A 26454-nucleotide genomic window follows, 5' to 3' on the forward strand; every position below is an offset into this window, starting at 1 on the left:
TTATTGTTTAATTCGTAAATAACTCTTGTATACATGTAACTCTCATCTAAATCAAATTGTTGAATTCTTTGTAAGTTCATGCATATGTATATATAGTTTTTGCTGGTTGAGTGGAAGAGAAGGCCTTACGGCCTTAACTCTGCCAGCTAAAATAAATCATTATTATTATTATTATTATTATTATTATTATTATTATTATTATTATTATTATACCGTTCGAGGATTTATCCCTCGTGACAATTTTACCCGTCATGCATGTGCGCTACCTATCGGATTATGCTATGAACTATTTGGCGCTCGAGCGAAAACGTCCGATGCAGACCTCTGATAGTAAGATTTTGGTTTTGCCAATTGAAGGGTTAAGCCACTCTTGCATTATATTGTCTCCCAGCAGCGGCAATTGCATTACATTGGGATTTGTTTCTTGTGGTTGCAGTTCCCAACCCATGGGCGGAGGATTCGTGTCGCCGGTGTAATGGGCCCGCGAGCACGCATGCGCCGTCGTCGGTGTGGATCACTGCTCGCCTCTCTCAGGTAATTATCACTTCGCCTAATGAAGAGCGCCATTACGCGAACAATGACGAGGCCTGATGGGGGCGCCTGTAATTAGACTGCCTGCATGCACACTCTCTTTTCTTAATTCCACATCGAGTTTGTACCTCAACGCCAAACTGCTAATTTCTTCGTAGAGAAGGGCGAAGTTGGGCTCTTGGAAGTACCTGTTTGTTTCTTAACTCGACACGTGAAATATGTAGGGGTGTCCAGACATTTATACATACACAGAGTGTTTCGGTTTTAGTGTTTAGTTAATTGAAGGCGGTAGTTCTAAACATACTTTAATACTTTATATATATAGGGACATCATTTTATTTTTACCAACATTTTTAACATTAACCTGGCTATACTCGGAAACACTGTTGCCCCCTTCCATTACAGGAGTTTCATGTTACTAGTGCAATATGTAAACAAATCATTTTACTAGGTATAGGAGGAGAGAAAAGTAGTGTATCCATTGATGTTGTAGGGAAATACGATATTACGATTTTCAGTTTGATCATCACTTTTACGGAATTTATCAAAATACAGTAGAGTAGTAACATTTTTTTTTTTTTCAAAAACTCAACTTTTCAGGCGGCTATGTTCGTTGTGTAGTGTCTACTTTATTTAGCATATTAATTATTGATGTTAACATACAATATAGAGAGTGCATTTAAATTGAGGGGGTCATAAGTAAAGGGCTGTAAGTGCACTTAAGTTACTTTTGAGAAAATGGGGTTTAAATATTTAAGCTTTCGTAAAATCGGTGAAATTTTTATTTAAATTTTAATGTGTGATGAGATTAAAATATCCCTTTGTCACTAAAAATTTAGATACTTTAACTTACACTGGATGCACTTAACTCATGTTATTACAAATGTCACTAGCATTCCTTTGCTTCTAGCCACCTCAATTCAAAAAAAGCTAATCTGAATTTTTAAACAAGTTGCTGAAAATGGTTGCCATTCATTACAATGCAGGCTTCAATTCAGTACGCATATTATTAAAAACATTTTGAAGCATATTCTCTGAAATTGAATTTATCGTTTCTTGAATATAATTTTTAGTACGATATTATTAATATAGGTTCTTTCTTCTATAGAAAACGCAATCATATGTATGAAACACACTATACACTGCAGTGTTTACTTCACTGCTTGAAGACTTCGAATGCAACAGCGGCCGTAAGTTTGTGTGTCTGACGGGAGCAAGGACATTAGTGAAGGGGTGAGAGTGAGGTACATTCAGAAATGCAGGTACAATAAAAATGCAAGTAAAAATAAAATGATGTCCCTGTATATACACAATTCCACAATTTGGGACATCTGGCCGAAATCTACGGCTGACCATTAGGATCCAGAATACAAAGCAGAGGTTAAATTAAAAATACAGTATGATTGCGGAGAGAATACAGAACAATGATAAATTTAAAAATAAAGTACAATTTGATTTCGGAGAAACATGAAAGTACAATGAAGGAGTAATGAAATGAAGTAAAAAAATTACATAGTATTATACAGGGACATCATTTTATTTTTACTAACATTTCTAATATTAACCTGGCTATACCTTTGGATCAATGGTTGATACCCCCTTCCACGACTAGAGTTCGATGATACTGGTCTAATAAAAAAAAATCACTTTACTAGGTATAGGAGGGAAGAAAAGTAGTTCAACCATTTACGTAAACTAGGAAATATCTCGCTTTTGAGTTTGATAATTTTCATTAGGTTTTTGTTTAATCAAAATACAGTACAGTATTTACAATGAGTGTTTTTACTCACGAACTGAGCTGTCCATACGGACGTATTCATTATGCAGTGTATATCATACTGACTACAACACATTAGCGTACACTGTAGAGGATGAAGTTAAATTGAAAAATAATCATAATATGGATATTTAAACACATTTTCAAAATCGTAGCCTTTCATTTCGATACAGGCTTCATTTCGAATGTGTGTAATTCCAATTACCAGTTTCGTCCTTCGCACTTGTAACTCATGTTGAAATAATTCTATACCTACTCTCAGAGTACCTTACGTACTGTAAATTCAATCTTTACTTCTGCACGATTCGAAAAGATAAAATTACTCAGACATGCTATCTACTGTCCGTCCAAGTGGTTATGTCGCAGGTTCGCAGAAAGGGGGGAAATCACGTGACAGTTAATTACTTAACGAGGCCCTTTTATTTAAGTTATTTTAAACAGTTGTAGGGTATAATATTACGTAGATGTTCAATTCCTAACAGAAATTAATGTTCTCAGAAAAGAGCTAAGACAGCCCAGCCACTAGCCTTTACAGAGAGGCGAATAGAAGCAGGTGGGGAAAACCGAAATGCGAAGTAGGCAAATGGATGACAGTATCTGTGCGAAAATGATGCAATATTGAAAACTCTTTCGTCACTGGAAAACGCGAACATATTTTTGGAACGTACTGTTTACTATGACCGTAAGGCTACTATGACTGTATATGCGGTCTTGGATCTGTGTGGAGGGCGGTTGAACTTCATTAGTAGAAGGGGTGGGAGTAAAGTACATTTAAAAACTCAGGTACAATAAAAATTGAAGTAAAAATAAAATGATGTCCCTGTACAAGTGATTGTGTAAAATGGACAATGAATCTCTCAATACCATTAGAAAAATTTTGTTAATGTCCTCATTTGAAAATTTAAGAGAAAGGAGAATGGTTTTGGTTAACTTAAATGAAGTTCCCCTAGCGCCAAAAAGAAGTCCTTTCACTTCCCACATTTTTAATATTCATTTTGTATCCCTCACTGAAGTGAGGAATACAAGGTTGTAAATAGACTTCTTTTCATCGTTAACGTTATTGGCTTGTTGATCATCCTTCTCAAATATATGTTCTCAACACATGTTATATGAATCAATGGTTTTGAAATGGGAATAAATCCACAACGCCAAAAAAAATGAATAATAATTTTTTACAAAAAAAAAGCCGCCCTAAATAAGGGTTCGAATAGATCGGTCTACTAATCAATTCATAAAGAATAATCATTAAAACCAATTGTGTGACAATTTGAATGGAAAAAGAAAACATTAAGATAAATTATACGAAAACATAAGAAATCATTTACAATAAAATTTTGTTGGGTAACAAAAGATTACTAACTATAGCTAAGGATGATTTTAACACATGAGATCCTATGGCATCAATCGTTGCATCAGAAATTTTAAATTGTTTAAGTTGATTTAAATTTTCTCGTGGGATCGTGCCACGGGCACCGAACATGAGCCCAAAAACTGTCCAATGTGTGGTGTGGTATTTTGCTCCAAGATGCTGACAACAAGGCTTATATATGACTTGTTTTTCACGACACACCTCTCATGCATCTCGAAACGGATTGTGGGATCAAGAATGACAGCCTTATCCTTCTGCCGATCAATTATGATGATATCAGCACGTCTAGTAGAGCCATCAGATGAGACGCATTTTAATAAAAAGCTCATTCATTGTCTCCCCCATCCTTGGTTGGCAAATCGCATATCTCGTCATAAAAGGGTAGATGTTCATCTGGGATATACTTTTTCAGTTGAACGATGTCCTCAATTTTGTTTTTGTTTATTGCACACTTATCATTGTATGACGTCCTGTTTAGCTAGTTTAAAGTGATTGAACGTCAGTTTGTTAATAAATTCATAGGTCTTCAATACACCTTCAGCGCCTTTCTCGCATTCAAACTTCGAAATCTGTAACTCTACTTTATTCCTTTTTGGAATTATCTTTCCTAAGGATTCTGTGGATAAAATTTTCTTCTTGTAAAATTTTTTCCACCAAGCTTTATAATCAACAGTAAAGCTTTCTTCATGTAATACACTAGTAAATTTGCCATGTGGTACTGTGGGTCTGGCAGTGATTCACTATACGTCCACCATGTAGCGCCAGTCATTTGCAGGGAGCGCATTTTCGTTCCCAAACAAGTTCGAGAAGTTATAGGTTAGTATATCCTGGCCGTTCAGAGTTGAAACTCTAACCTTAAATGCTTACTTCAGGACGCTACGAAAGATATAGTTCGGTACATAATAATAATGGAGCATGACAACTGTAAGTGGGATTACTACTGAATTGAAATGGTCTGACCAGCTACTTTTTAACCACATAAACGCACTAAAACTTCGAAACTAGCACTCTACAAAATATTAGTGCTATATACGACAGGAAATATAATTAGATAATAACACTGCATATAGAATGTTAGTTGGGAGGCCGGAGGGAAAAAAGACCTTTGGGAAGTCCGAGACATAGATGGGAAGATAATATTAAAATGGATTTGAGGGAGGTGGGATATGATGATAGAGCCTGGATTAATCTTGCTTAGGCTAGGGACCAATGGCGAGCTTATGTGAGGGCGGCAATGAACCTCCGGGTTCCTAAAAAGCCAGTAAGTAATTATTATTATTATTATTATTATTATTATTATTATTATTATTATATAAATTTCCGTGAACATCTCGAAATCGGTTGCTTTCAGCTTTATTCTTTTCACCATTATTTCACAATAGTCGTAGCATCGCCTTGTGGTCCCAGATTCATCTCTCGTTAAGCTGGAAAGTTAAATAACTATAGGCCTATATGTGTTTGTGAACTCGAACCTTGGACAGGTCAAACAGCTCGTCTGCGCTTTACGCTGGGAGTCGAGCCTGCCTTCGTGTGAATCTTCCCATTTGGTCGCTTTGGTATCTTCACACGTACAAACAAGTTGCTGTGCTCAGCCATGCGTGGCGTGGAACCAGCTTCCATCTTCCCATAGCCAAAGACGCGCAGTCCAAACCTTGCAATACCCTTACGACTTCGCAGACTTGTGGACCGAAAACTGCCCAGATACTAAATACTACTACTACTACCACTACTACTACTACTATTACTACTACTACCTACTACTACTACTACTCAGTGGCGTAGCATGAAATTTTGAGCAGGGGAAGCTAAGTCAAGTTGTCTTTCATGTACATATGAGAAAACGTATTACAAAAATATAGTTTTAAAATAAATAATAGTCAATGTCAAGTCAGCAGTCGAAGATTGGTTGGAACCTCGTCGAAGATTGGTTGGAACCTCGTCGAAGATTGGTTGGAACCTCGTAAGTGACATCAATAAGGCATGACCTGAAATGGTACGTAGTAAAATATGATTTCACTGTTTATGCATACAGTATCTCTAACAAATATACACTTATACGTATAACATTAGCTCACTCCCTGTCAATATTAACGGTCAATAGATGCAGTATTACTATCATTACGTAAGTATGCGTCTGTGTTTTGGTTATGTCCTCCATTGACAGCAAGGGAGTCGGTCATTTGTTTTCTAACTCACACTTTTGTTCGTTAAGTCAGTCTTGATAATAGAATTGTTCTAAAAAAAATTCAAGTAAATTAGTGTCAGGAACTGTTATTTCGCTCATTATTTATTATATCAGCCACAATGCACACTAACACTTCAACTGAACACAACTGACGAAAAGGGATAACTCGGAAACTAAATTATTTTGAATGTAAAAGCTAGCTTTTGCGAGCCTTGCGACCAGGGTTGTTTAGTTAGAAAGGGATGGAAAATCTGCGGGGTGGATTACACAGAAGAAACCAGTCTGCTTGGAAGCTGGTGTGTGCAGGCTTCTTGTTTACTGCTGCATCACGAATCATCTTGAGCTGCCGCATCACAATATTTAACGCATAAATATAAACTCTATTAAAATTAATAAATAATTTTGTTCAAAAACTGCTGGTTATTATGAAATTATTATTAACTGGGGAAGCTGAGCTTTTTAGCTTACATTGACGCTACGCCACTGCTACTACTACTATTACTACTACTACACTGCTAGTACTATTAGGCCTACTACTATACTGCTAGTCAGTGGCGGCTCGTGGGTATTGACTTAAGGGGGGCTGCATACAAAAATAAACCAAGCAACTTACTTAATTTAAAGATTAATTCCATGCGCCTTGTCTTGTAAGTTGTGTTTAAATGAGGCAGGCTAATGTCAGTAGATTTACTGGCATTTAAAAGAATCCTGCGGGACAAAATTCCGGCACACCGGTGACGTTGATATAAACCCTGCAGTTGCGATCGTAGTTAAATAAATCATAATTTAATTTTTTATATGCAGATTTGAACCTTAGAAATATCTAACTGGCGATGTTGTAGTTGGTTGTGTGTGTGTGTGTATATATATATATATATATATATATATATATATATATATATATATATATGATACATCAATAAATGAAAAAAATAACTGAGCCAGAAATTTAATTCAGGATATTCAAGAGTACGCACCAGAGCGCTTCCCTCATTTATTGTGATGTTATTAAATTTTTCAGATTCCATTATGGTTTGAAAACATTCTAGCAATGGCTCCTTCTTCTCATGAACAACATTTACTGTTCTTATTTTAAATCCATCTTGTTGCCCCAGCTGATGGAATTGTCTTTCAAACACATTAATCTAATACAGACTGTGTGGAGATCGAGAGAAGAAAGCAGGGATACAGGATAAATTAGCAAAAAATATGCGAGCCTTTTTATTTTGTTTAGCGGCTCTTTCCATTATGAGATTCAACTGATGGGCACTTAATTTCACATTTCTCCTGAATTGTTAAGGTACTGAACTGAATAGACTGTAAATATTGTACAGAATTAAACATTGCTGCACTTGTTATACTCACAACGTTGAAGTAAATGTATTTAAAACTGTGCGCTACTGACAAACTGCAGCAAATTTTGCAGCGCCTGGAAACTCTGGATTCAGGGCAAGGGGCAGCAGGGAGGAGGGGTAAAACTAACGCGCAAAACATTCGAGACGAGACTGGCAGCTCCAGGGGAGGAAGTGGCTTCACCAATCCGTCCTTGTCTCTGGTTTCGCTCTGGCAGCACAAGGGGAGGAAGCGACTTCACTAACGATTGCGTGCATGTCATTGAGAGCGATTTTTTTTTAATTCGAGCCGCTAAATAGAGATTGTATAATAAATGTATTTCACAACATAAAACGAGACAAGAGCCACAAATGTCTGGGGGTGCTGCAGCTCCGCAGCCCCTCTTCGAAAGCCGCCCCTGCTGCTAGTACTATTACTACTATACTGCCAGTAGACATAAACACATGATGTTTCGTCTAACAGTCATGGCTGTGCTAGCTTTATCACAGGTTTTCGTAAACACAGGTGTAAAATGACGCCCAACGCTCGCTTATCTTCATATCTCGATCAGTGCGAGCGGTACTGCGCCGTTCTTAGTCCAGGCGTGCGAAAATAATTTATTTAATACCCTCGAAACTTATTGCTGTGACACTAAGCAAACAATGCCGAATTCCTCTTAATAATGCAAGGTTTTTTCTCAATATTTTTTTTTACATTTTGCAAATGGGCAAAAAGCCTAAAAGTAAGTAAAATCAGATTATCTGTCTCTCTGTATACAACAAAAATAAGGATTACTTCTTATCATAACCTACCAAATGTCAGCTTCAAAATGAGCTCTCGTTCAATGTTCTGCAGTAAATGGTTCCAGAGTTCTGAGCGCTGAAAGAGGCTTGTTTTTCTAAAATACGCTAAATTTGTCGCTCAACAATACGAAAACCGTTTGACTTTCGATAGTATATTTTTGGAAATGCACTCTCCTCAGCACCTTGTATAAATAGGGAAAAAATTATGGTATAAAAAATGCGAGGTTTTTTACTGATCGATTTCATATGGAATAGCCCACATGTAGTTCTCTATGCCTGCATATAGTGGGGCAGGAAAATATCAGAACCGAAATTTTGATTGTGAAGCCCTCGACTCGGTACGTTGTCAGATCGGTTGCATGATAGCGGACTTGTTCGGTTAAAGCACGTCATATCACGTCATGTCGTGGCAAGCTGTTGCCTGTACTACATGAATTATATGAACAATGAAAGTAAATACTGTCAAACAAAGCAACGTACAAGAATTTCTGAATTATGAAACACTTTTTCTTGTAACAAGTAGCTAAAATGTCCCCTTTGTCGTTTTGACATAAAGGAAAAATCACTTGTTTTTCCATATTCATAGAGCTCGCCGTGTTTTTTAAAGCAGCCCATGGTTTAATAAATTACGACTTTCGTAATAGGTCGTCTTCAACAAACGCAGGTCTTTTTTTTCTTCGGGGAAGGGCCCGCAGGCCACCAGCACAGCCTTAGGGTTATTTTGCAACCTCCTTAAGTTGGAGTGATTGTTGAAGTCCATTAAGGATCGCTCTTCAAGCGTATGGTTCATTGCAAGGTGTCATCGTATCGATTCAACCACAGCATCCAGTTCTGACTGTAGACCTGATTCTTCGCCTGCCTGTGATATTATTCTGCGGCATTCTCAGATCGATGGCATCTGTTCGCAATTCATATGCCTGAATACGCTGCATATGGGCTATTCCATATGTAATCGAGCAATAAAAAACCTCGCATTTTTAATGCTCTAATTTTTTCCCTATTTATACAAGGTGCTGAGGACAGTGCATTTAAAAAAATACACTATCGAAAATAAAACGGTTTTCGTACTATTGAGAAAAAAAAATAGCGTATTTTTTAAAAACTAGCCTCTTTCAGCGCTCAGAATTCTGGAACCATTTACTGCAGAACATTGAACTGGAGCTCATTTTGAAGCTGACATTTGGTAGGTTATGATAAGAAGTAATCCTTATTTTTGTTGTATACAGAGAGACAGATAATCTGATTTTACTTACTTTTAGGCTTTTTGCCCATTTGCAAAATGTAAAAAAAATTGAGAAAAAACCTTGAATTATTAAGAAGGGATTCGGCATTGTTTGCTTAGTGACTCGGCAATAAGTTTCGAGGGTATTAAATAAATTATTTTCACACGCCTGGACTTGAACGGCGCAGTACAGCACGCACTGGCCGAGAGCTGAAGATAAGCGAGCGTTGGGCGTCATTTTACTCCTGTGTTTATGAAAACTTCTGATAAAGCTAGCCCAGCTATGCGCTACTAGACGAAACATCACGTGTTTGTCTCCTGGCCTTGCTTGTCTCGGCTAAATCCCGCCTCACAGTCAGCTGGTTACTTCACGCGCGTAATATTTATTTTCTTTATTTGATATGTTCAACACTTTCTTATCAACGGTGCACCAGTAAAGAATATGTGTTAATTTGTACTTTCAATGCGGAATCTAACCATATATTTTAAAAATATTCTTTCGTGGGTAAAGGCGTCTTAATGAGGAAAAATCTAAATTTCTCCATTTCCTTAAAAAGTAAGAAAAACTGTTTACATGTCAATATAAGCTTTAATTTCTCAGCATAAAAATAAATCATGATTTTGATCATTGGGGGGTGAAAGGGTTTCGGAGCCACAACAGTTTAAAATTGTTAATTTTATGAAAATACGATAAATTTAAATATTTTTAATTTGAAAACTATGAAGTTCTGATGCCTCAAACATTGCACAAAGCATTATATCACAGTTGTCAACGGACAGAAAAAGTTTCATTGTATTTAAAAATTGCAAGGTCAATTTTCTCTGTATTTCGGTCGATTTGAGATGGTATAGCCCATACTCAACCAGAATAACATGCCGCAGTCGATTCCACGACTCACCAAGGCGCCATCTATCCAAGGGAGCTACACTCCCGCAGTTCACTTATTAAGCCCCTGCGGCTTCGCTGGATACAGTGAAATCTCTCCTTACGGACACCTCTAAGACACGGGCACTCCTCATATACGGACAGATATGTATTTATTTATTTTTTAATTTTAGTAGGTTATTTTACGACATTTATCAACATCTCAGGTTATTCAGCGTCTGGATGAGATGAAGGTGATAATGCTGGTAAAATGAGTCCTGGGTCCAGCACCGAAAGTTACCCAGCATTTTCTCATTGAGGGAAAACCCCGGAAAAAAACCTCAACCAGTTAACTTGCCCCGACCGGGAATCTAACGCGGACCACCTAGTTTCGCGGCTAAACGCGACAGATTTTTATGTCCCAACTGTAATAATATAGCAATAATGATAAATTTAACTCTCGTTTACGGACACTCTCAGACACGGACACGGACAGCTGTTTCACAGTTCTAAAGCTTGTTTTACTTCCTGACTGCGGAAAGAACTTGGATTTCAAGACCTAATGTGTTACAAAAATGGAAAAGTTGGTTTTGAGAACTGTACAGAAATTCCTTGACATGAAAGAAGAGAATAAATGTGGGTCTCGTAGGTTACCAATCCTTGTTATCTGGAAGAGGGTGGATAAACAAAGTCATAAAATTTAACCTGTCTGTTGGTTCAAGGTTTCCGCGATCGTGAAATTGTATTCGACACATGATAGGATTGTAGGATTATTCTCTTCACTTCAATCAGTTGTTCTGTTTCGAGAGACATGGCACCTGAACGTAAGTTGAAAAGTATAAATTACAGGACTGCGGCCTTATAAGATAGAAAAATTCACGTGCGCAAGGAAGGTAATTAGCTGGAATATTATTTTAAGGCCACTCTCAGACGCGGTTTCGAATACTAATTGTTTGAACTAATTATTTGAATCCTTCCCTTTTGAGGTTTCCACAAAGTTCAAGGGGAATGTCAGGTAATCTTGTAACAAATTTTATGACTTATTTTATGGAATTACCATCTTGCTGTCACCAAATTCAGCGACGTTAAATAAATGGTTATTTTGTACCATCATCATCACTCTTTCGAATTCTGCACACTTCAACACCAAATTACCTTTCGTCTCGTTTCTCTTATCTATACTCTAGCCACGACGTAAATACCAGATCACTTATCTGTGGCGCGTTAAGTATAGTCTACCTCTTCATAGAACATCTCGTTATTCATCATGTTTTGCAGTATCCACTTCGTGACAATGGTATTCCCTGTCACAAAATATTAGGGTCTGCAAGACAATAAACACTTTTAAAAACAGCTTAAAAGATAACCTTCTTAGCATTTCACTTCAATCATACTGACTTAAACTATCACTGTCTACATTGTTACTCCTTCCTTTAGACATGCATCCTGATAGTGCTGTATTTTCAAAATTGTCTCATAATAAACTCTTTCTATTATCTAACTTTATTTGAAATATATTAACATTCTACGCATTTTAGCTTAATTCTGCTACATAGTTTGTATTTCAGTTTTTAATTAATAGGTCATGGTATTTTGTTGTTTAATTCGTAAATAAATCTTGTGTACATGTAACTCTTATCTAAATCAAATTGTTGAATTCTTTGTAAGTTCATACATATGTATGTAGGGAAGTAGTGGATACAGTGAAACACAAAATATTAGGACGTATGTATGCAAGTGAAATTTCAAGTATTTTTAAAATCAAGTGCACTAGAAATATACATTAAAACATGGAGTACAATAATACATAAGAAGAAATGTTAATAGATGTTATGTTTTATTTAACGACGCTCGCAACTGCAGAGGTTATATCAGCGTCGCCGGATGTGCCGGAATTTTGTCCCGCAGGAGTTCTTTTACATGCCAGTAAATCTACTGACATGAGCCTGTCGCATTTAAACACACTTAAATGCCATCGACCTGGCCCGGGATCGAACCCGCAACCTTGGGCATAGAAGGCCAGCATGTTAATAGATAAAGGACATAATATACAATGCGTGTTTGTCAAAAAAATGCAATTGTTTCACTGTTCCTATTCAGGAGGGTACAGTGAGACACCACAGTGTCTATTAACGGACATTGAAATGATTTACATTTATTTCAAAAGAAAAGAAAGCTTGCTGTCTCTTTATCTTGCCATGTTCTGTAGACTTATTTAGAATCATTTTGATGTCTGACTTCGAAACCATTGAAACATCTGGAACATTTGGAAAAGTGAATTTTCCATGACTTTTCAAACTTTTGCGAAAAAATAAAATGAATTTTTGGTGACAACAAAGCTTATAATTATAAGAATTTAATTTAGTTCTTTATTATTTTTTAATATTTTCTTAAATTATGTGAATAATTTTTTATTTAAGAAACCATTAAAATGTAATGTATCCATTATTTTAAACTATAGTTCCTAAATTGGTTACTAGTATGTTCATTTTTAATGTTAGTTACCGGTAAATGTAATATAGTTACAGTTTATTTTTGCAAATCATTGGTAAATGGGAACAGTGAGACTTCTCAGTGTACCCTTCAATGGCATGTCTCACTGTTCCCTTTACGCATAGTTCGTTTAAAAATGGCGACATCACTTCAAAATCAAGACAAGAAAGACGAAACTTTGCCAAACATGACGTCAAATACCATAACAAAACATTCATATTTATATCTCATTCGTATATCCAATATAACCTTCATTAAACACAAGCCAAAATTTTACTTCTAGAGTGAAAAATTACGAATTATTTTTTCATCACTCACCTTTATAACTAGAATCAAATCGAGTATGAAAATACTGTTTCTTTACTCATGCAACATACAACTCCACTGTTACCAACATCTCAACATCAAAATTTACCATCTAATAAAAAATGTCTCACTGTTCTCCCTGTCCCACTGTACCCAGTTATCCCCTATACTTTTTGCTGGTTGAGTGGAAGAGAAGACCTTACGGCCTTAACTCTGCCAGCTAAAATAAATTATTATTATTATTATTATTATTATCATCATCATTATCATTAAGTAACTTAGAGAAATAGGTTTATATAAAGTTGTGTAACTTGTTTGTTTTAGAATAGCCTACTTAGGAACATTTATAACATAATTTAACAGATGTGTTTCCTTCAATTATTCTTGTGACTCCGGCAGTATTTCAACGTCCCTTTGCCTACACATAATGGCATTGCATTCCCAGTACTTAAATATTGAATGCTTCTGTATGACATGAAATGGAGAGGGAAGCTACAAGCCGGTCAACACACAGAAGTCAATTGTTTGTGACGTAGATATTGAAGCTGTTTGTATTGGTGGTAATGACAGCTAAACTCTAGTACATCAACTCCATTATCTGAGCGGATGCTTCTTTATTAAAAGAGAGAGTACACGATGGTTAGGACAGTTGCTAGGTAACGATATTTCGGATCGCTGACACTAACAACACACTTCAGGATTGAAAGCCTATGTTTCAATGATGGGATCCCCTTCACATCAGATTCGTTGAATCATTCAAAGGTGCGAACTGGAGACCAGGAATAGAACCTGTCTATGCGTCCGATAGGAAGAAATCTGACATTCATAAAGGGAGGGTAGATGGCACTAATGCAAGCATGGGACAGCATATCAAAACGTAATGCACATCTGAGTGGTCTCTGAAATTGCTGCACGTAAGGACAGGCCTAAGTGGCATGAAATAGTCATAACATCGTTTTGTCATGACATGATGCTTTTTTTTTTTGTGCCATTATCATCACCGTCATCATTGCCGTCTTCTTTATCACCGTCTTTATTTCTCTTCTTTCACCAAAATTATCTTCCTTCCATCCCACTATCTCAGCGTTTCTCAAACTATGGTCCGCGGACCACCTGTGGCCCTCGAGGTCTGCCCATGTGATCCTTCAAAAAGCACTTACTTACAAATAGCTTTTAAGGAACCCGAAGGTTCATTGCCGCCCTCACATAAGCCCGCCATCGGTCCCTATCCTGTGCAAGATTAATCCAGTCTCTATCATCACACCCCACCTCCCTCAAATCCATTTTAATATTATCTTCCCATCTACCTCTCGGCCTCCCTAAAGGTCTTTTTCCCTCCGGTCTCCCAACTAACACTCTATATGCATTTCTGGATTCGCCCATACGTGCTACATGCCCTGCCCATCTCAAACGTCTGGATTTTGAGTTCCTAATTATGTTAGGTGAAGAATACAATGCGTGCAGTTCTGTGTTGTGTAACTTTCTCCATTCTCCTGTAACTTCATCCCTATTAGTCCCAAATATTCTCCTAAGCCCTTCTTCTCAAACGCTCTTAACCTATGTTCCTCCCTCAAAGTGAGAGTCCAAGTTTCACAACCACAAAGAACAACCGGTACCGGTAATATAACTGTTTTATAAATTCTAACTTTCAGATTTTTTGGTAGCAGACTGGATGATAAAAGCTTCTGAATAGAATAATAACAGGCATTTCCCATATTTATTCTGAGTTTAATTTCCTCCCGAGTATCATTTATATTAGTTACTGTTGCTCCCAGGTATTTAAATTTTTCCACCTCTTCAAAGGATAAATTTCCAATTTTTATATTTCCATTTCGTACAATATTCTGGTCACGAGACATAATCATATACTTTGTCTTTTCGGGATTTACTTCCAAACCGATCGCTTTACTTGCTTCAAGTAAAATTTCCGTGTTTTCCCTAATCGTTTGTGTATTTTTTCCTAACATATTCACGTCATCTCCATAGACAAGAAGCTGATGTAACGCGTTCAATTCCAAACCCTGCCTGTTATCCTGAACTTTCCTAATGGGATATTCTAGAGCGAAGTTAAAAAGTAAAGGTGATAGTGCATCTCCCTGCTTTAGCCCGCAGTGAATTGGAAAAGCATCAGATAGAAACTCACCTATACGGACTCTGCTGTATGTAAAAAGCACAGAAGAAAAAATAAAATTCAAACGAATTGTGTATCACACTATAGCTGAAAATCTCAGAGTTTGGAAATGACACATGGCAATCGCCTTTCACTTTTTCTCCCAGTACTGACATTTTATGAAATTTATTACCCTACCTATCTACCAACTTCCCACTCTACTTTCAACAACAAAAGAGGGATTTAAAGCACTATGAATGTGGTGTTTGTCTCCATCTTTTCCTTGCACATCAACTGATGACGTGTGGCTAAGTACATTGGCATATCTTTCAGATGTATTCTCAAAACTAAACGAACTAAATCTCTCTACAAGATAATTCTTTAACTTTTCTCAATGCGTATGAGAAAGTAAAGGGGTTCGAGAGAAAACTTGGTTTGTGGGTCAGTTCCGTAAAACAGAGAATTTTTTCACCATTTCCAACCCTAGAGTCGTTTTTGGTTGAAAATGATTTCGTTTTTTGGAAAATAATTATGCAATGACATATGTTCGCATCTCGAAACTCTGAGATCACAATTTGAAACTTATTTTCCAAGTAAATATGACGAATTTTCATGGGTTCGTGATCACTTTCATTGCAATATTGAAAATAACAAACTTTCATTGAGTGAAAGAGAACAGTTAACTGAACTCTCGAATGTCACCAGACTTAAAATGAAATTCCAAGCGAAAGGTATGGTTAATTTCTGGACCTCATCACAAGTGAAAAGAGAATATAGTGAACTGTACAATGGTGCTTTAGAGATTATAATTCAGTTTGCTTTTACGTATCTGTGTGAGAAAGGGTTTTCATCACTAACGCTAATGAAAACAAAGTAAGGAAATCGACTCGATGTATGTGACGATCTCCGACTTAAGCTTACCAGCATACATCCAAATATAGAACTATGCAGAGTCGTCAGGCTTATCCATTTAATTAATTTCAGTGCCAACATTTATTTATTTTGTTTAGTTAATAAGGTAAAAATTATCCAAAATCTAATAGCCTTGATTTATTAAAAAACAAAAATGAATTTCCTTCTATTAATATTAACCTATTAGTTAATACTAATATAGGCCAAACATTGAATGAATTAAATTAATATTAATTAATTAACTTTGTTTAAAAAAAATATGAGTATACTGTATTAAAATATGCTACAAAAATGATAAATTTGCTTTCGAAGGCGACAAGAGTAAGGTGGTCCGCGGAACTGGTCTGACTTTAAAAAGTGATCCCCACTTCTTAAAAGTTTGAGAAACGCTGCTCTATCTCATGTATAAGAAGTGAACCTGATGATTATAAAAACTCCGCAAATACGCAGTGTCCCGCTTAGAGATATCGCGTAATAAATGCTCGCCACTTTAAAATCAGATAAAGATATCGTTGTGATTTACATCTGACAAGATAGAGAAACTGTCCAAGTTTATGCAACAAAGTAACTTTCGTTTGTTTGTGCGTAACTTTCGCTTGTTTTGTTGTTAATGAACTAAAACAAGCCTAGCGCCATTTTGTAGCAGAACATTTTATGGTAAATACCATGTGGACACCACAACAGAAAGTTCAATGCGTGCTATGATTTGCAGTTGAAAAATCTATTACGCGTAATAAATGCTCACCACTTAAAATCAGATAAAGATATAGTTGAGATTTACATCTGACAAGATGGAGAAACTGTCCAAGTTTGTACAACAAAGTTTGAAAACAGCTGCATGCGTAACTTTCGTTTGTTTATACGTAACTTTCGCTTGTTTTGTTGTTAAGGCACTAAAACAATCCTAGCGCCATTTTGTAGGAGAACACGCTATGATAAACACCATCTGGACACCACAACAGAAAGTTCAATGCATGCTATGATTTGCAGTTGAAAAATCTATTACGCGTAATAAATGCTCACCGCTTAAAATCAGATAAAGATATAGTTGAGGTTTACATCTGACAAGATGGAGAAACTGTCCAAGTTTGTACAACAAAGTTTGAAAACAGCTGCATGCGTGACTTTCGCTTGTTTTCTTGTTAAGGAACTAAAACAAGCCTAGCGCCATTTTGTAGGAGAACACGCTATGATAAACACCATGTGGACACCACAACAGAAAGTTCAATGCATGCTATGATTTGCAGTTGAAAAATCTGTTACGTGTAATAAATGCTCACCGCTTAAAATCAGATAAAGATATAGTTGAGATTTACATATGACAAGATGGAGAAACTGTCCAAGTTTGTACAACAAAGTTTGAAAACAGCTGCATGAGTAACTTTCGTTTGTTTATGCGTAGCTTTCGCTTGTTTTGTTGTTAAGGCACTAAAACAAGCCTAGCGCCATTTTGTAGGAGAACACGCTATGATAAACACCATGTGGACACCACAACAGAAAGTTCAGTGCGTGCTATGATTTTCAATTGAAAAATCTGTTACGCGAGTCATTGGACCATTCTTCTTCGTAAAGGTTACAGTCACAGGAAATGTGTATCTGGACACGTTACGGAACCTTATTGTTGACCAGCTTCCCCCAGGATCGGTTTTTCAGCAGAATGGGGCCCCATCCCATTATCATCAACGGGTCCGCGAGTTCTTGGATGAAAAATTCCCTAAAAGGTGGATCGGAAGACAAGGACCCCTTTCCTGACCACCCATGTCACCTGATCTCTTGGACTTTTTTTTCTGGGGCTTTGTGAAGGATGCTGTGTACCAAAGAGGCAGAGCTAACATTTTGGAGGAATTAAGACAACGCATTACAAATTCAGCTGCGCTAATCACTCCACAAATGCTACAGAATATTGGCGGGAGGTTGAATACCGTTTAGTGTCTGCAGAGCTACCCAAGGCGCGCACATCGATTTGCATTGAGCATTCTCCGAAACTCGGAGAGTTTTTACATAAGTTATGTAGAAAAGTATGTTAATAAATCATTATTTACACTTGAAATTACAACTTATTTCTCAATCCCTCTAAGCGGGACACGGTGTATTTAGAGATATTTTACTGATTTAACATACCAAGTGTCCCAGAAGTTCCAGGCTTTAAATAATATTATGAGGGATAATAGAAAAGACAAAAACGATCATTTTTCTCACACAACTTAGAGGTCGGAGTTGCGCGTTTAACCCGCCGGAAAGCGTTAGAATCGGGAGTGCTGTTTGTTCAGCTGGGACCCTGGTTCATCTGATCTTATTTCCAGTCTGTCTTAATCGTAAAAATCTACCTGTGCCTTCTCCAGAAAACCCTTCTCCCTTTACTAGGACAGTAAGGTAACGCATGTGGTTGACGCAGATAGTATTCGTGAGTTTCTGGACAATAATTTTCCTGACAGATGGATTAGTAGTGACAGATCTTCCGTTGCTTGGCCACCAAGATCTCCTGGTCACACCGGTCTGGACTTCTTATGTGGTTACATTGTATGTGTAGGAACTCCCTGCAATTAATCATGAGAACCTAAGAAATAGGATTTTGGCCTCAGCGTACTCTATACGTGCTATCCCTAGAGTCTTTGAGAGAGTCCAGAAGTCAATAGTTCTTCGCTATGAGGTCAGTTCAAAGTTCAGTGCTGCCTACTTTGAGTACAGGCAATAACTCTATCGAGCAGGTTGAGGTGTTTTATATGACACGACGCCGACCTTAGATTGTCTGGAAAAAATGTTTGATTTGGCATCTTCTCTCATTCCTTAAATTTAGTTCATGTACTTTTTGGGACACCCGGTATAGCTAAAAAAATATCTTTACTAAAATAGGTATACTTAATTAGCATATAAATATTTATACATTTCGCTACAGTTTTAGTAGAATTCTTACCACCTTAGCCTCAGAAAACTACGAAGGCAGTTTTTCCTTCTTAATTAATATTAGCAACCACTACTTTTAACCTCCCAGATTGTTTAAAGAAAGTCAAAGTAGGCTATATTTTACGCTATTTTTGTGATGTTCCTAAATTTTAAGAACGTCAATTTGGTATCCCTGTTTCACTAATTATCAGTCTATTATTTCAGTCAGGCCAACAATAATTCCAGTAATAAAGTTACATTATTCAATACAGCGTGGGATCATCTCCATGGAAACAAAAGATATCGGCCAGCATGCCAAGGGCAGACAGTATAATAATAGTGCTCAAACAAATGACAACTGAGATTGTTTTGACGCACTGTCTGTATGACAACAGTGTCACATATATCATATGATGATACTCAATCTAGTTGTGCACTGTTTCAGTCACAGTTCTTCTTTGTGTTCAGATGACAATACAAAATCGATACCGGTAGCTGAAGCTTACATTATAATCTCCTCTTAACCTTAGTTATGTTTAAGTGCATTTGTGATCCTATGTCGTGATACAATTTTAATAGACTATCCCTTTTTACTTTTTCAACAAAGAAAGTTACTGTGAAATTGTAAGAAAAGTGGATTTCTTGATTTTCGCTGAAGTACACACTTGACATTTCTGATGCCGAACAGTACAATAGTTCTGTCAGTTCGTTTAGTAATTTATGTGAAACTGGTGTAATAATAATGTTCATATCCTGCATCTGCGAGTAGATTCATCCAGGAATGTTGTACAAGAAAAATAATAATTTTGGTGAAAGATTAATAGGTCTATTTAACATGTCAAAAACAAAATGCCTACTAGAAATCTATCTTATATTACCAAAAGTGTCCATATGCATTTTCCAAACTGGAGAGGTTGCTGAAAGTATAAGTCCCTCTCCCAAAGGAATTTTAGAGCATTCTACCGTAATTATTTTGAGCCAGTCATTTAATACTTTCAAGCACAAGCTTTTATGAAATGAAATTATTAATGGTGTTAACTGAACACAAAGAAAATAAATATATTTTGTCAATATGTCATTTATGTTGTTCAAATCTGTCTTCGGACATTTGACTAAACAAATGGTATTCAATCTTTTTTGCTAGCGTGCGCCTAAAATATATTTGAATGCCCAAACTGCGTTGCAAATATATAAGAATAGGCCTATTAACAAAATATTATATTATTGATTTTATATTAAAATAAATTATTATTATTATTATTATTATTATTATTATTATTATAAAGTAGTTATTGATGCTATAATAATAGCAATGATTTTTCGTAAAATATTATAAAAGCAAGGATAAACAAGAGTTGATATTGCAAAAGAAACTACTACAACATAATGCAATACAAGTATAATAAAATATACAGGGTGTTTCCGAGGTGGTGTTACAAACTTTCAGGGATGATAGCGAAGGGCACATGTATCAATTTGAGATAAGGAACCCTGGTCTGGAAATGACTGAGTCGAAGGTTATAAGCAAATAGAGCTGTAATTTGGCAACACGTGCCCTCCTTCCCTTAACCTTTGGAACAGTCGTGGAAAAATGGTATGGGCCAGATGTCTCCTACGTGGGTACTTGCCCCGATACAATCTGTGAGCTTGTCTACTATTCCCATTGGCTCATCCGTATTCGAAAATCAGGTATGCATATTCCGCTCTCGTGTACTCCTCCATTTCACTAGGACTGATCGACTGGACACTGCAACTTGTACACATACACTGCTGTCTACAGACGTGCATATCAGGACCGACCATGTCCGTTACACATTACGCTATCTGCATTGCTTTAATGTAGTTTCCTGTCCCCACCCCTCAGACAGCGCACTGAATGGAATATTGTAAGTAGACAACGTAAACAACGTGAGATGAATACAGCATGTGTAAGATGTACAGATAAATACACATAAATAAGGTGTACAGAGGAATAAAATTATTTCATTTCCACAAATCTATTTTTGCTTGTAACTTTCGACTCGGTCATTTCCGGACCCGGGTTCCTATCTCAAATAATTGATACATGTGCCCTTCGCCATCATCCTTGAAAGTTTGCAACACCACCTCAGAAACACCCTGTATACTATATTATTCATAAGTTAGTAGATGTCATTACATCATGTTACATTATATTACATTACGTTACATTGCACTGAATTATATAATAGTATTGACTTTGAACATAAGTAATATTTGCTAGGTGACTTTCTTGTTTTCCTTGCTTTTTTCATGTCCATCTGACGTTATCTCGCTTGCGACAACTTAAAAAAATGTAGATACATGCATAATAATAGAAGATTATCGTCCAGTAACTCTATATTATGTAATATTTCTTTTTATGCGAGTCTTGCTGATTGATGGCCCGCGTAAGGCAAACCGGGTTTACTCTGTAATTTAACTGTCTGATATCACACCGCACTTGAGCGTTTCCGTGTTTACTGAACAAGTTTGTTTCTTTTTTGTGGGCAAAGTTGTAACAAATTGACTCAGTGTTTGTAAGGGAACGCATAAAATATATTGTTACTCACGCCATATTATACATCTGCGGTGGCTGTCAGTCTGCTATGCAGGCGGCTAGGTTTTGAGTTCTAGTCAAGTCTCGAACAAATCTATAATGACCGCTGATAGGGTTTTTTCTCTGGGATCTCACGTTTTTCCATTATAGATACCAGTATTTCAGCCACTCTCAATTCTATTGCTATTATCTGCGATCTCTAGTTGCTGAAGTAAGGAGGGGGCTGACCTGGGAACATGTGGGGTTGCCTTAATGAAACTTCAGTAAACGGCGAATCTTAGCACAGTCAGCTGGCATGAATGAGAATATGTTTATCTTGGGATAAGCAGTAATAATTAACTGGAATGCGCGTGAAACTAGTCACTCTTGATTTTCAAAATAATAATAATAATAATAATAATAATAATAATAATAATAATAATAATAATAATTGAAAAGTCTATACTCGAATCAAATAAAATATATAATATGTACTTTCCTCGAGACATTGTAGTGCAGGGTTACCAACTTATTGAGTGTCACAGACCTTGAACCTCATATTTCATTTTTGTGAACATTCGAAAAGTTTTACATAACTTAAGCTGGTAATCATGTTTACTCACTAAAAAATTGCACATTGTAGTGAATTAAAAATCTTTAATAAATTGAAAGCGACATTAAATTTTAATTTTATATATTATGAATATTATCAGATAATTCATATTTACATAGTTATTTTACGTCACATTATATCTTTGCTGTGAAAAAGTAAACTAGTTTTTTAGACTTACCATAAGGTTATTATGAGTAGTATTGTTGATGTCTTTGCTTTCTATGAAAAATTGAACCAGTTTTTCAAACTTACCATAAAGTTATGAGTGGTATGGTTGGTGTCTTTACTTTCTACGAAAAATTAAACCAGTTTTTCAGACTTACCATAAGGTTATGAGTGGTATGGTTGATGTCTTTGCTTTGTTTGAAAAGTTACACCAGTTTTTGAGACTTACCATAAGGTTATGAGTGGTATGGTTGATGTCTTCGCCTTCCATGAAAACTTAAACTAGTTTTTAGACTTATCATAAAGTTATCAGTAGGATGGTTGATGTCTTTGCTTTTTTTGAAAAGTTAAACCAGTTTTTCAGACTTACCATAAGGTTATGAGTGGTATGGTTGATGTCTTTGCTTTGTTTGAAAAGTTGAACCAGTTTTTCAAACTTACCATAAGGTTATGAGTGGTATGGTTGGTGTCTTTACTTTCTATGAAAAATTAAACCAGCTTTACAGACTTACCATAAGGTTATGAGTGGTATGGTTGATGTCTTTGCTTTGTTTTAAAAATTAAACCAGTTTTTCAAACTTACCATAAGGTTATGAGTGGTATAGTTGATGTCTTTGCTTTGTTTGAAAAGTTACACCAGTTTTTCAGACTTACCATAAGGTTATGAGTGGTATAGTTGATGTCTTTGCTTTGTTTGAAAAGTTACACCAGTTTTTCAGACTTACCATAAGGTTATGAGTGGTATGGTTAATGTATTTGCCTTCTATGAAAACTTAAACTAGTTTTTAGACTTATCATAAAGTTATCAGTAGGATGGTTGATGTCTTTGCTTTGTTTGAAAAGTTAAACCAGTTTTTCAGACTTACCATAAGGTTATGAGTGGTATGGTTGATTTCTCTGCCTTCTATGAGAACTTAAACTAGTTTTTAAATTTATCATAAGGTTATCAGTAGGATGATTGATGTTTATGTTGTCTATGAAAATTTAAACCAATTTTTTTAGACTTACCATAAGGTTATCGGTGGGATTGATGATGTCTTTGCGTCCTATGAAAAATTAAACCAGGTTTTTAGACTTACCATAAGGTCATGAGTGGGAGTGCTAATGTCTTTGCTTCCTATGAAGAATTAAATCCGTTTTTCAGACTTACCGTAATGTAATGAGTGGTATGGTTGATGTGTTTGCTTTCTGTGAAAAGTTAAACCAGTTTTTCAGACTTACCGTAATGTTATGAGTGGTATGGTTGATATCTTTGCTTTCTATGGAAAGTTAAACCAGTTTTTCAGACTTACCATGAGGTTATTAGTGGGGATGGTTGATGTCTTTGCTACCTATGAAAAATTAAACCAGTTTTTTTAGATTTACCATAAGATTATCAGTGGGATGGTTGATTTCTTTGCTATCTACGAAGAAGTAAACAATTTTTTCATACTTACCATATGGTTATCAGTGGGATGGTTGATGTCTCTGTTACCTATGAAAAATTAAACCAGTTTTTTAGACGTACCATAAAATTATGAGTGGTATTTGCTTTCTACGACAAATTAAACCAGTTTCTTAGAATTACCATGAGGTTATCAGTGGGATGGTTGATGTCTTTGCTTTCTACGAAAAAATTAAACTGGTTTTTTAGACTTACCATAAGGTTATGAGTGGTATGGTTGGTGTCTTTGCTTTCTATGAAAAAGTAAACTATTTTCTTAAACTTGCCATGAGGTTATTAGTGGGATGGTTAATGTCTTTGCGTTTTATGAAAAATTGAACCAGGTCTTTAGACGTACCATAAGATTATGAGTGGTCTTTGCTTTCTACGAAAAATTAAACCAGTTTCTTAAAATTACCATGAGGTTATCAGTGAAATGGTTGATGTCTTTGTTACCTATGAAAAATTAAACCAGTTTTCTTAGACTTACCACAAGATTATTAGTGCAATGGTTGATCTCTTTGCTACCTACGAAAAATTGAACCATTTTTCAGACTTACCATAAGGTTATCAGTGGGATGGTTGATATCTTTGCTAACAATGAAAAATTAAATCAGCTTTTTAGACTTACCATAAGATTATCAGTGGGATGGTTAATGTATTTGCTACCTGTGAAAAAGTAAACCATTTTTTCACACTTACCATAAGGTTATCATGGATGGTTGATGTTTTTGCTATCTATAAAAAATAAACCAAGAATCTCTTGATAGTAGAGGATATTGAAGAAAATACGATAAATGGAAATGTGCAGTATTCTTGTATATTTCTTCAAAATTAACAAAAAATATTAGCATAATACATATGTGTACAAGCTAAGAAATGCCATAATCTAGACGGGTTAACTTACAATTGAACTAGGAACAGAATTTTGTGGACCATTCATGTATTGAGCAGAAGAGCAGAAGAATAATTCATTAATTAAATGAGAGAATGTCAGTTTCTAAACAATCTTACCCTCTTGAAATATTTATGAACGTATAATTCAACAATAAAAATACACTGTTGTAGCCGATATGCAAATGTTTTTGTACCGGTGAGTAATTTGTGTGTGGTCTATTGTTTCCAACCTGGCTATAAATGGATAATTCGACATAATTATTTTTTATCTTTCATCTGTTTCTTTTTCCAAACATTAGCTCCTTGATTTTCACACAATAAAAAATGAAAGAAAAATCCGGTATCTGTTATTGAATAATAAATACATAAATCAATGTAGGTACGTTTCCATACAAGGAAAGAAGACATGAATTCACGCCAAATTGAAAATGTAACATTGAATACGGTGGGGTAAATTGAAATTATGTAAACGATTTTATATTCTATTCTTCTCCCGAGGTGTCTGCAGTGAAATATTGTTTGTGTCATTAACGTTCGTCTTCTAATGATATGTTTACCAGAAGAAGCATTAGCAGATATGAAAGCAAGTTACAATCAGTGTTGCATGACGTAAGCCTACTACAATTTCATTTTGTTTAGATTCTCTTCAGTGACTACATGTAATGCGGCAAGCGCCCAGACGTATCGGATAAATACTGAACTAAGACCAGTAACACATTTGCAGAGTTTTCGCCAGCGAGAAATGTGTTGCGAGAAAATTAAAAAATTGATAACATGGATTCAAATGGACGTCCACACACTGGAAGAGATTCTCGCTCAAGGCAAAAACCTCGCGCGAGTTTCTCGCTGGAATCGGTAGCTCAGCGAATTTTCTTGACACATTTATCTAAGATGTTTGACATTTATACTCTTTATGACGATTGAATGTAGAAAAAGATATCGCAGGTGGCGATGAATTGTATTGTTTTTATTTGAAAATGAGGAAAGATGGCTGGTAATTGCAGTCAGAAACTTATCGAACTCGTACGATGTCACCCGTAGGCCTATTTATATGATACACGGGATGAAAACTATAAAAACACGAAACTTAAAGAAGAAATCTGGACATTATCTGAAAATAAATAGGGCTATATTTTATTTTGATGAGATTTAATAGTATTAATTAAACATTTGAAATAATGTATCTATATGTCTTAACAGATTACATAATTTTAATCACAACATAGCAAAGAATCCTTTATCATATCATGAATGGCAAAAAAACTGTGGTCAATTGAACCTGAAATAACGCCTAAACGTATCATCATTCAAATCGAAACCAGTGTCCAAAATTCGCCCTTATTTTCGTAAGATACAATGTGATTTTCAGATATTTCTGGCTTTAATTTTAGGCCTACTTTTTCTTTTCATTAACAAAATATGTTCATGTAACTCCATTTCCCCATCACCTGAATACTCAGATTCAACATAGCGTTCGTACGTAATTTGTAAAGTACGACAATATACTTACAGGTTATATATTTAAGTACGACAATATACGTAAATACATAACCTATAATATTTCCCCCAATGAGTCATTACTATAATCAGAAAACTTCTTTCTGCATGAAGGCAGTGCATAGATGATCATAGCGAGGTGTGATCTGTGATAGCGAGAACTCGCCAAGTGTGTGGAGGAGGCTCTTCGCCTCTTTCTCGCAACACATTTCTCGCTGGAGAAAACTCTGCAAGTGTGTTACGGGCCTAAACGTCTAGTGTATTGAAAATTCTAAAAATATTCGCATGGAAATTGTTTGTAAGGAAATGAATTAACAAAGCAACTACTGTTACATCATAAGCAAAAGATACGTGCCCATTTGTTGTAAAAATGTCAGCTCTATAGCTTCAGCAGATTTCGAGAAAATAATTTAATATTCTGATGATAGGAAGTTGCTCACAAGTATCACCTTAAAAGCATAATGCGATAAGAGTTTTGTTATGTAATATTAGTTACATTTAAAACAGATAATAATAATAATAATAATAATAATAA

At 35.8% G+C, this 26454-nt stretch overlaps 1 protein-coding gene across 2 annotated transcripts in view; it reads left to right on the top strand.

Moving 5' to 3' along the window:
* The window catches only part of ara (araucan), a 699589-nt gene that overhangs the window by 641161 nt on the left and 31974 nt on the right, over positions 1-26454 (top strand). For both annotated transcript variants that reach the window (XM_069845092.1, XM_069845093.1), the window contains exon 6: positions 437-534. In XM_069845092.1, the coding sequence (XP_069701193.1) occupies positions 437-476 (40 nt within the window). In that variant the 3' untranslated portion in view covers positions 477-534. The remainder of the gene's footprint in view (positions 1-436; positions 535-26454) is intronic.

This window comes from Periplaneta americana, chromosome 14 (genome assembly GCF_040183065.1).
Source record: "Periplaneta americana isolate PAMFEO1 chromosome 14, P.americana_PAMFEO1_priV1, whole genome shotgun sequence".
In the NCBI taxonomy this organism is placed as follows: domain Eukaryota; kingdom Metazoa; phylum Arthropoda; class Insecta; order Blattodea; family Blattidae; genus Periplaneta; species Periplaneta americana.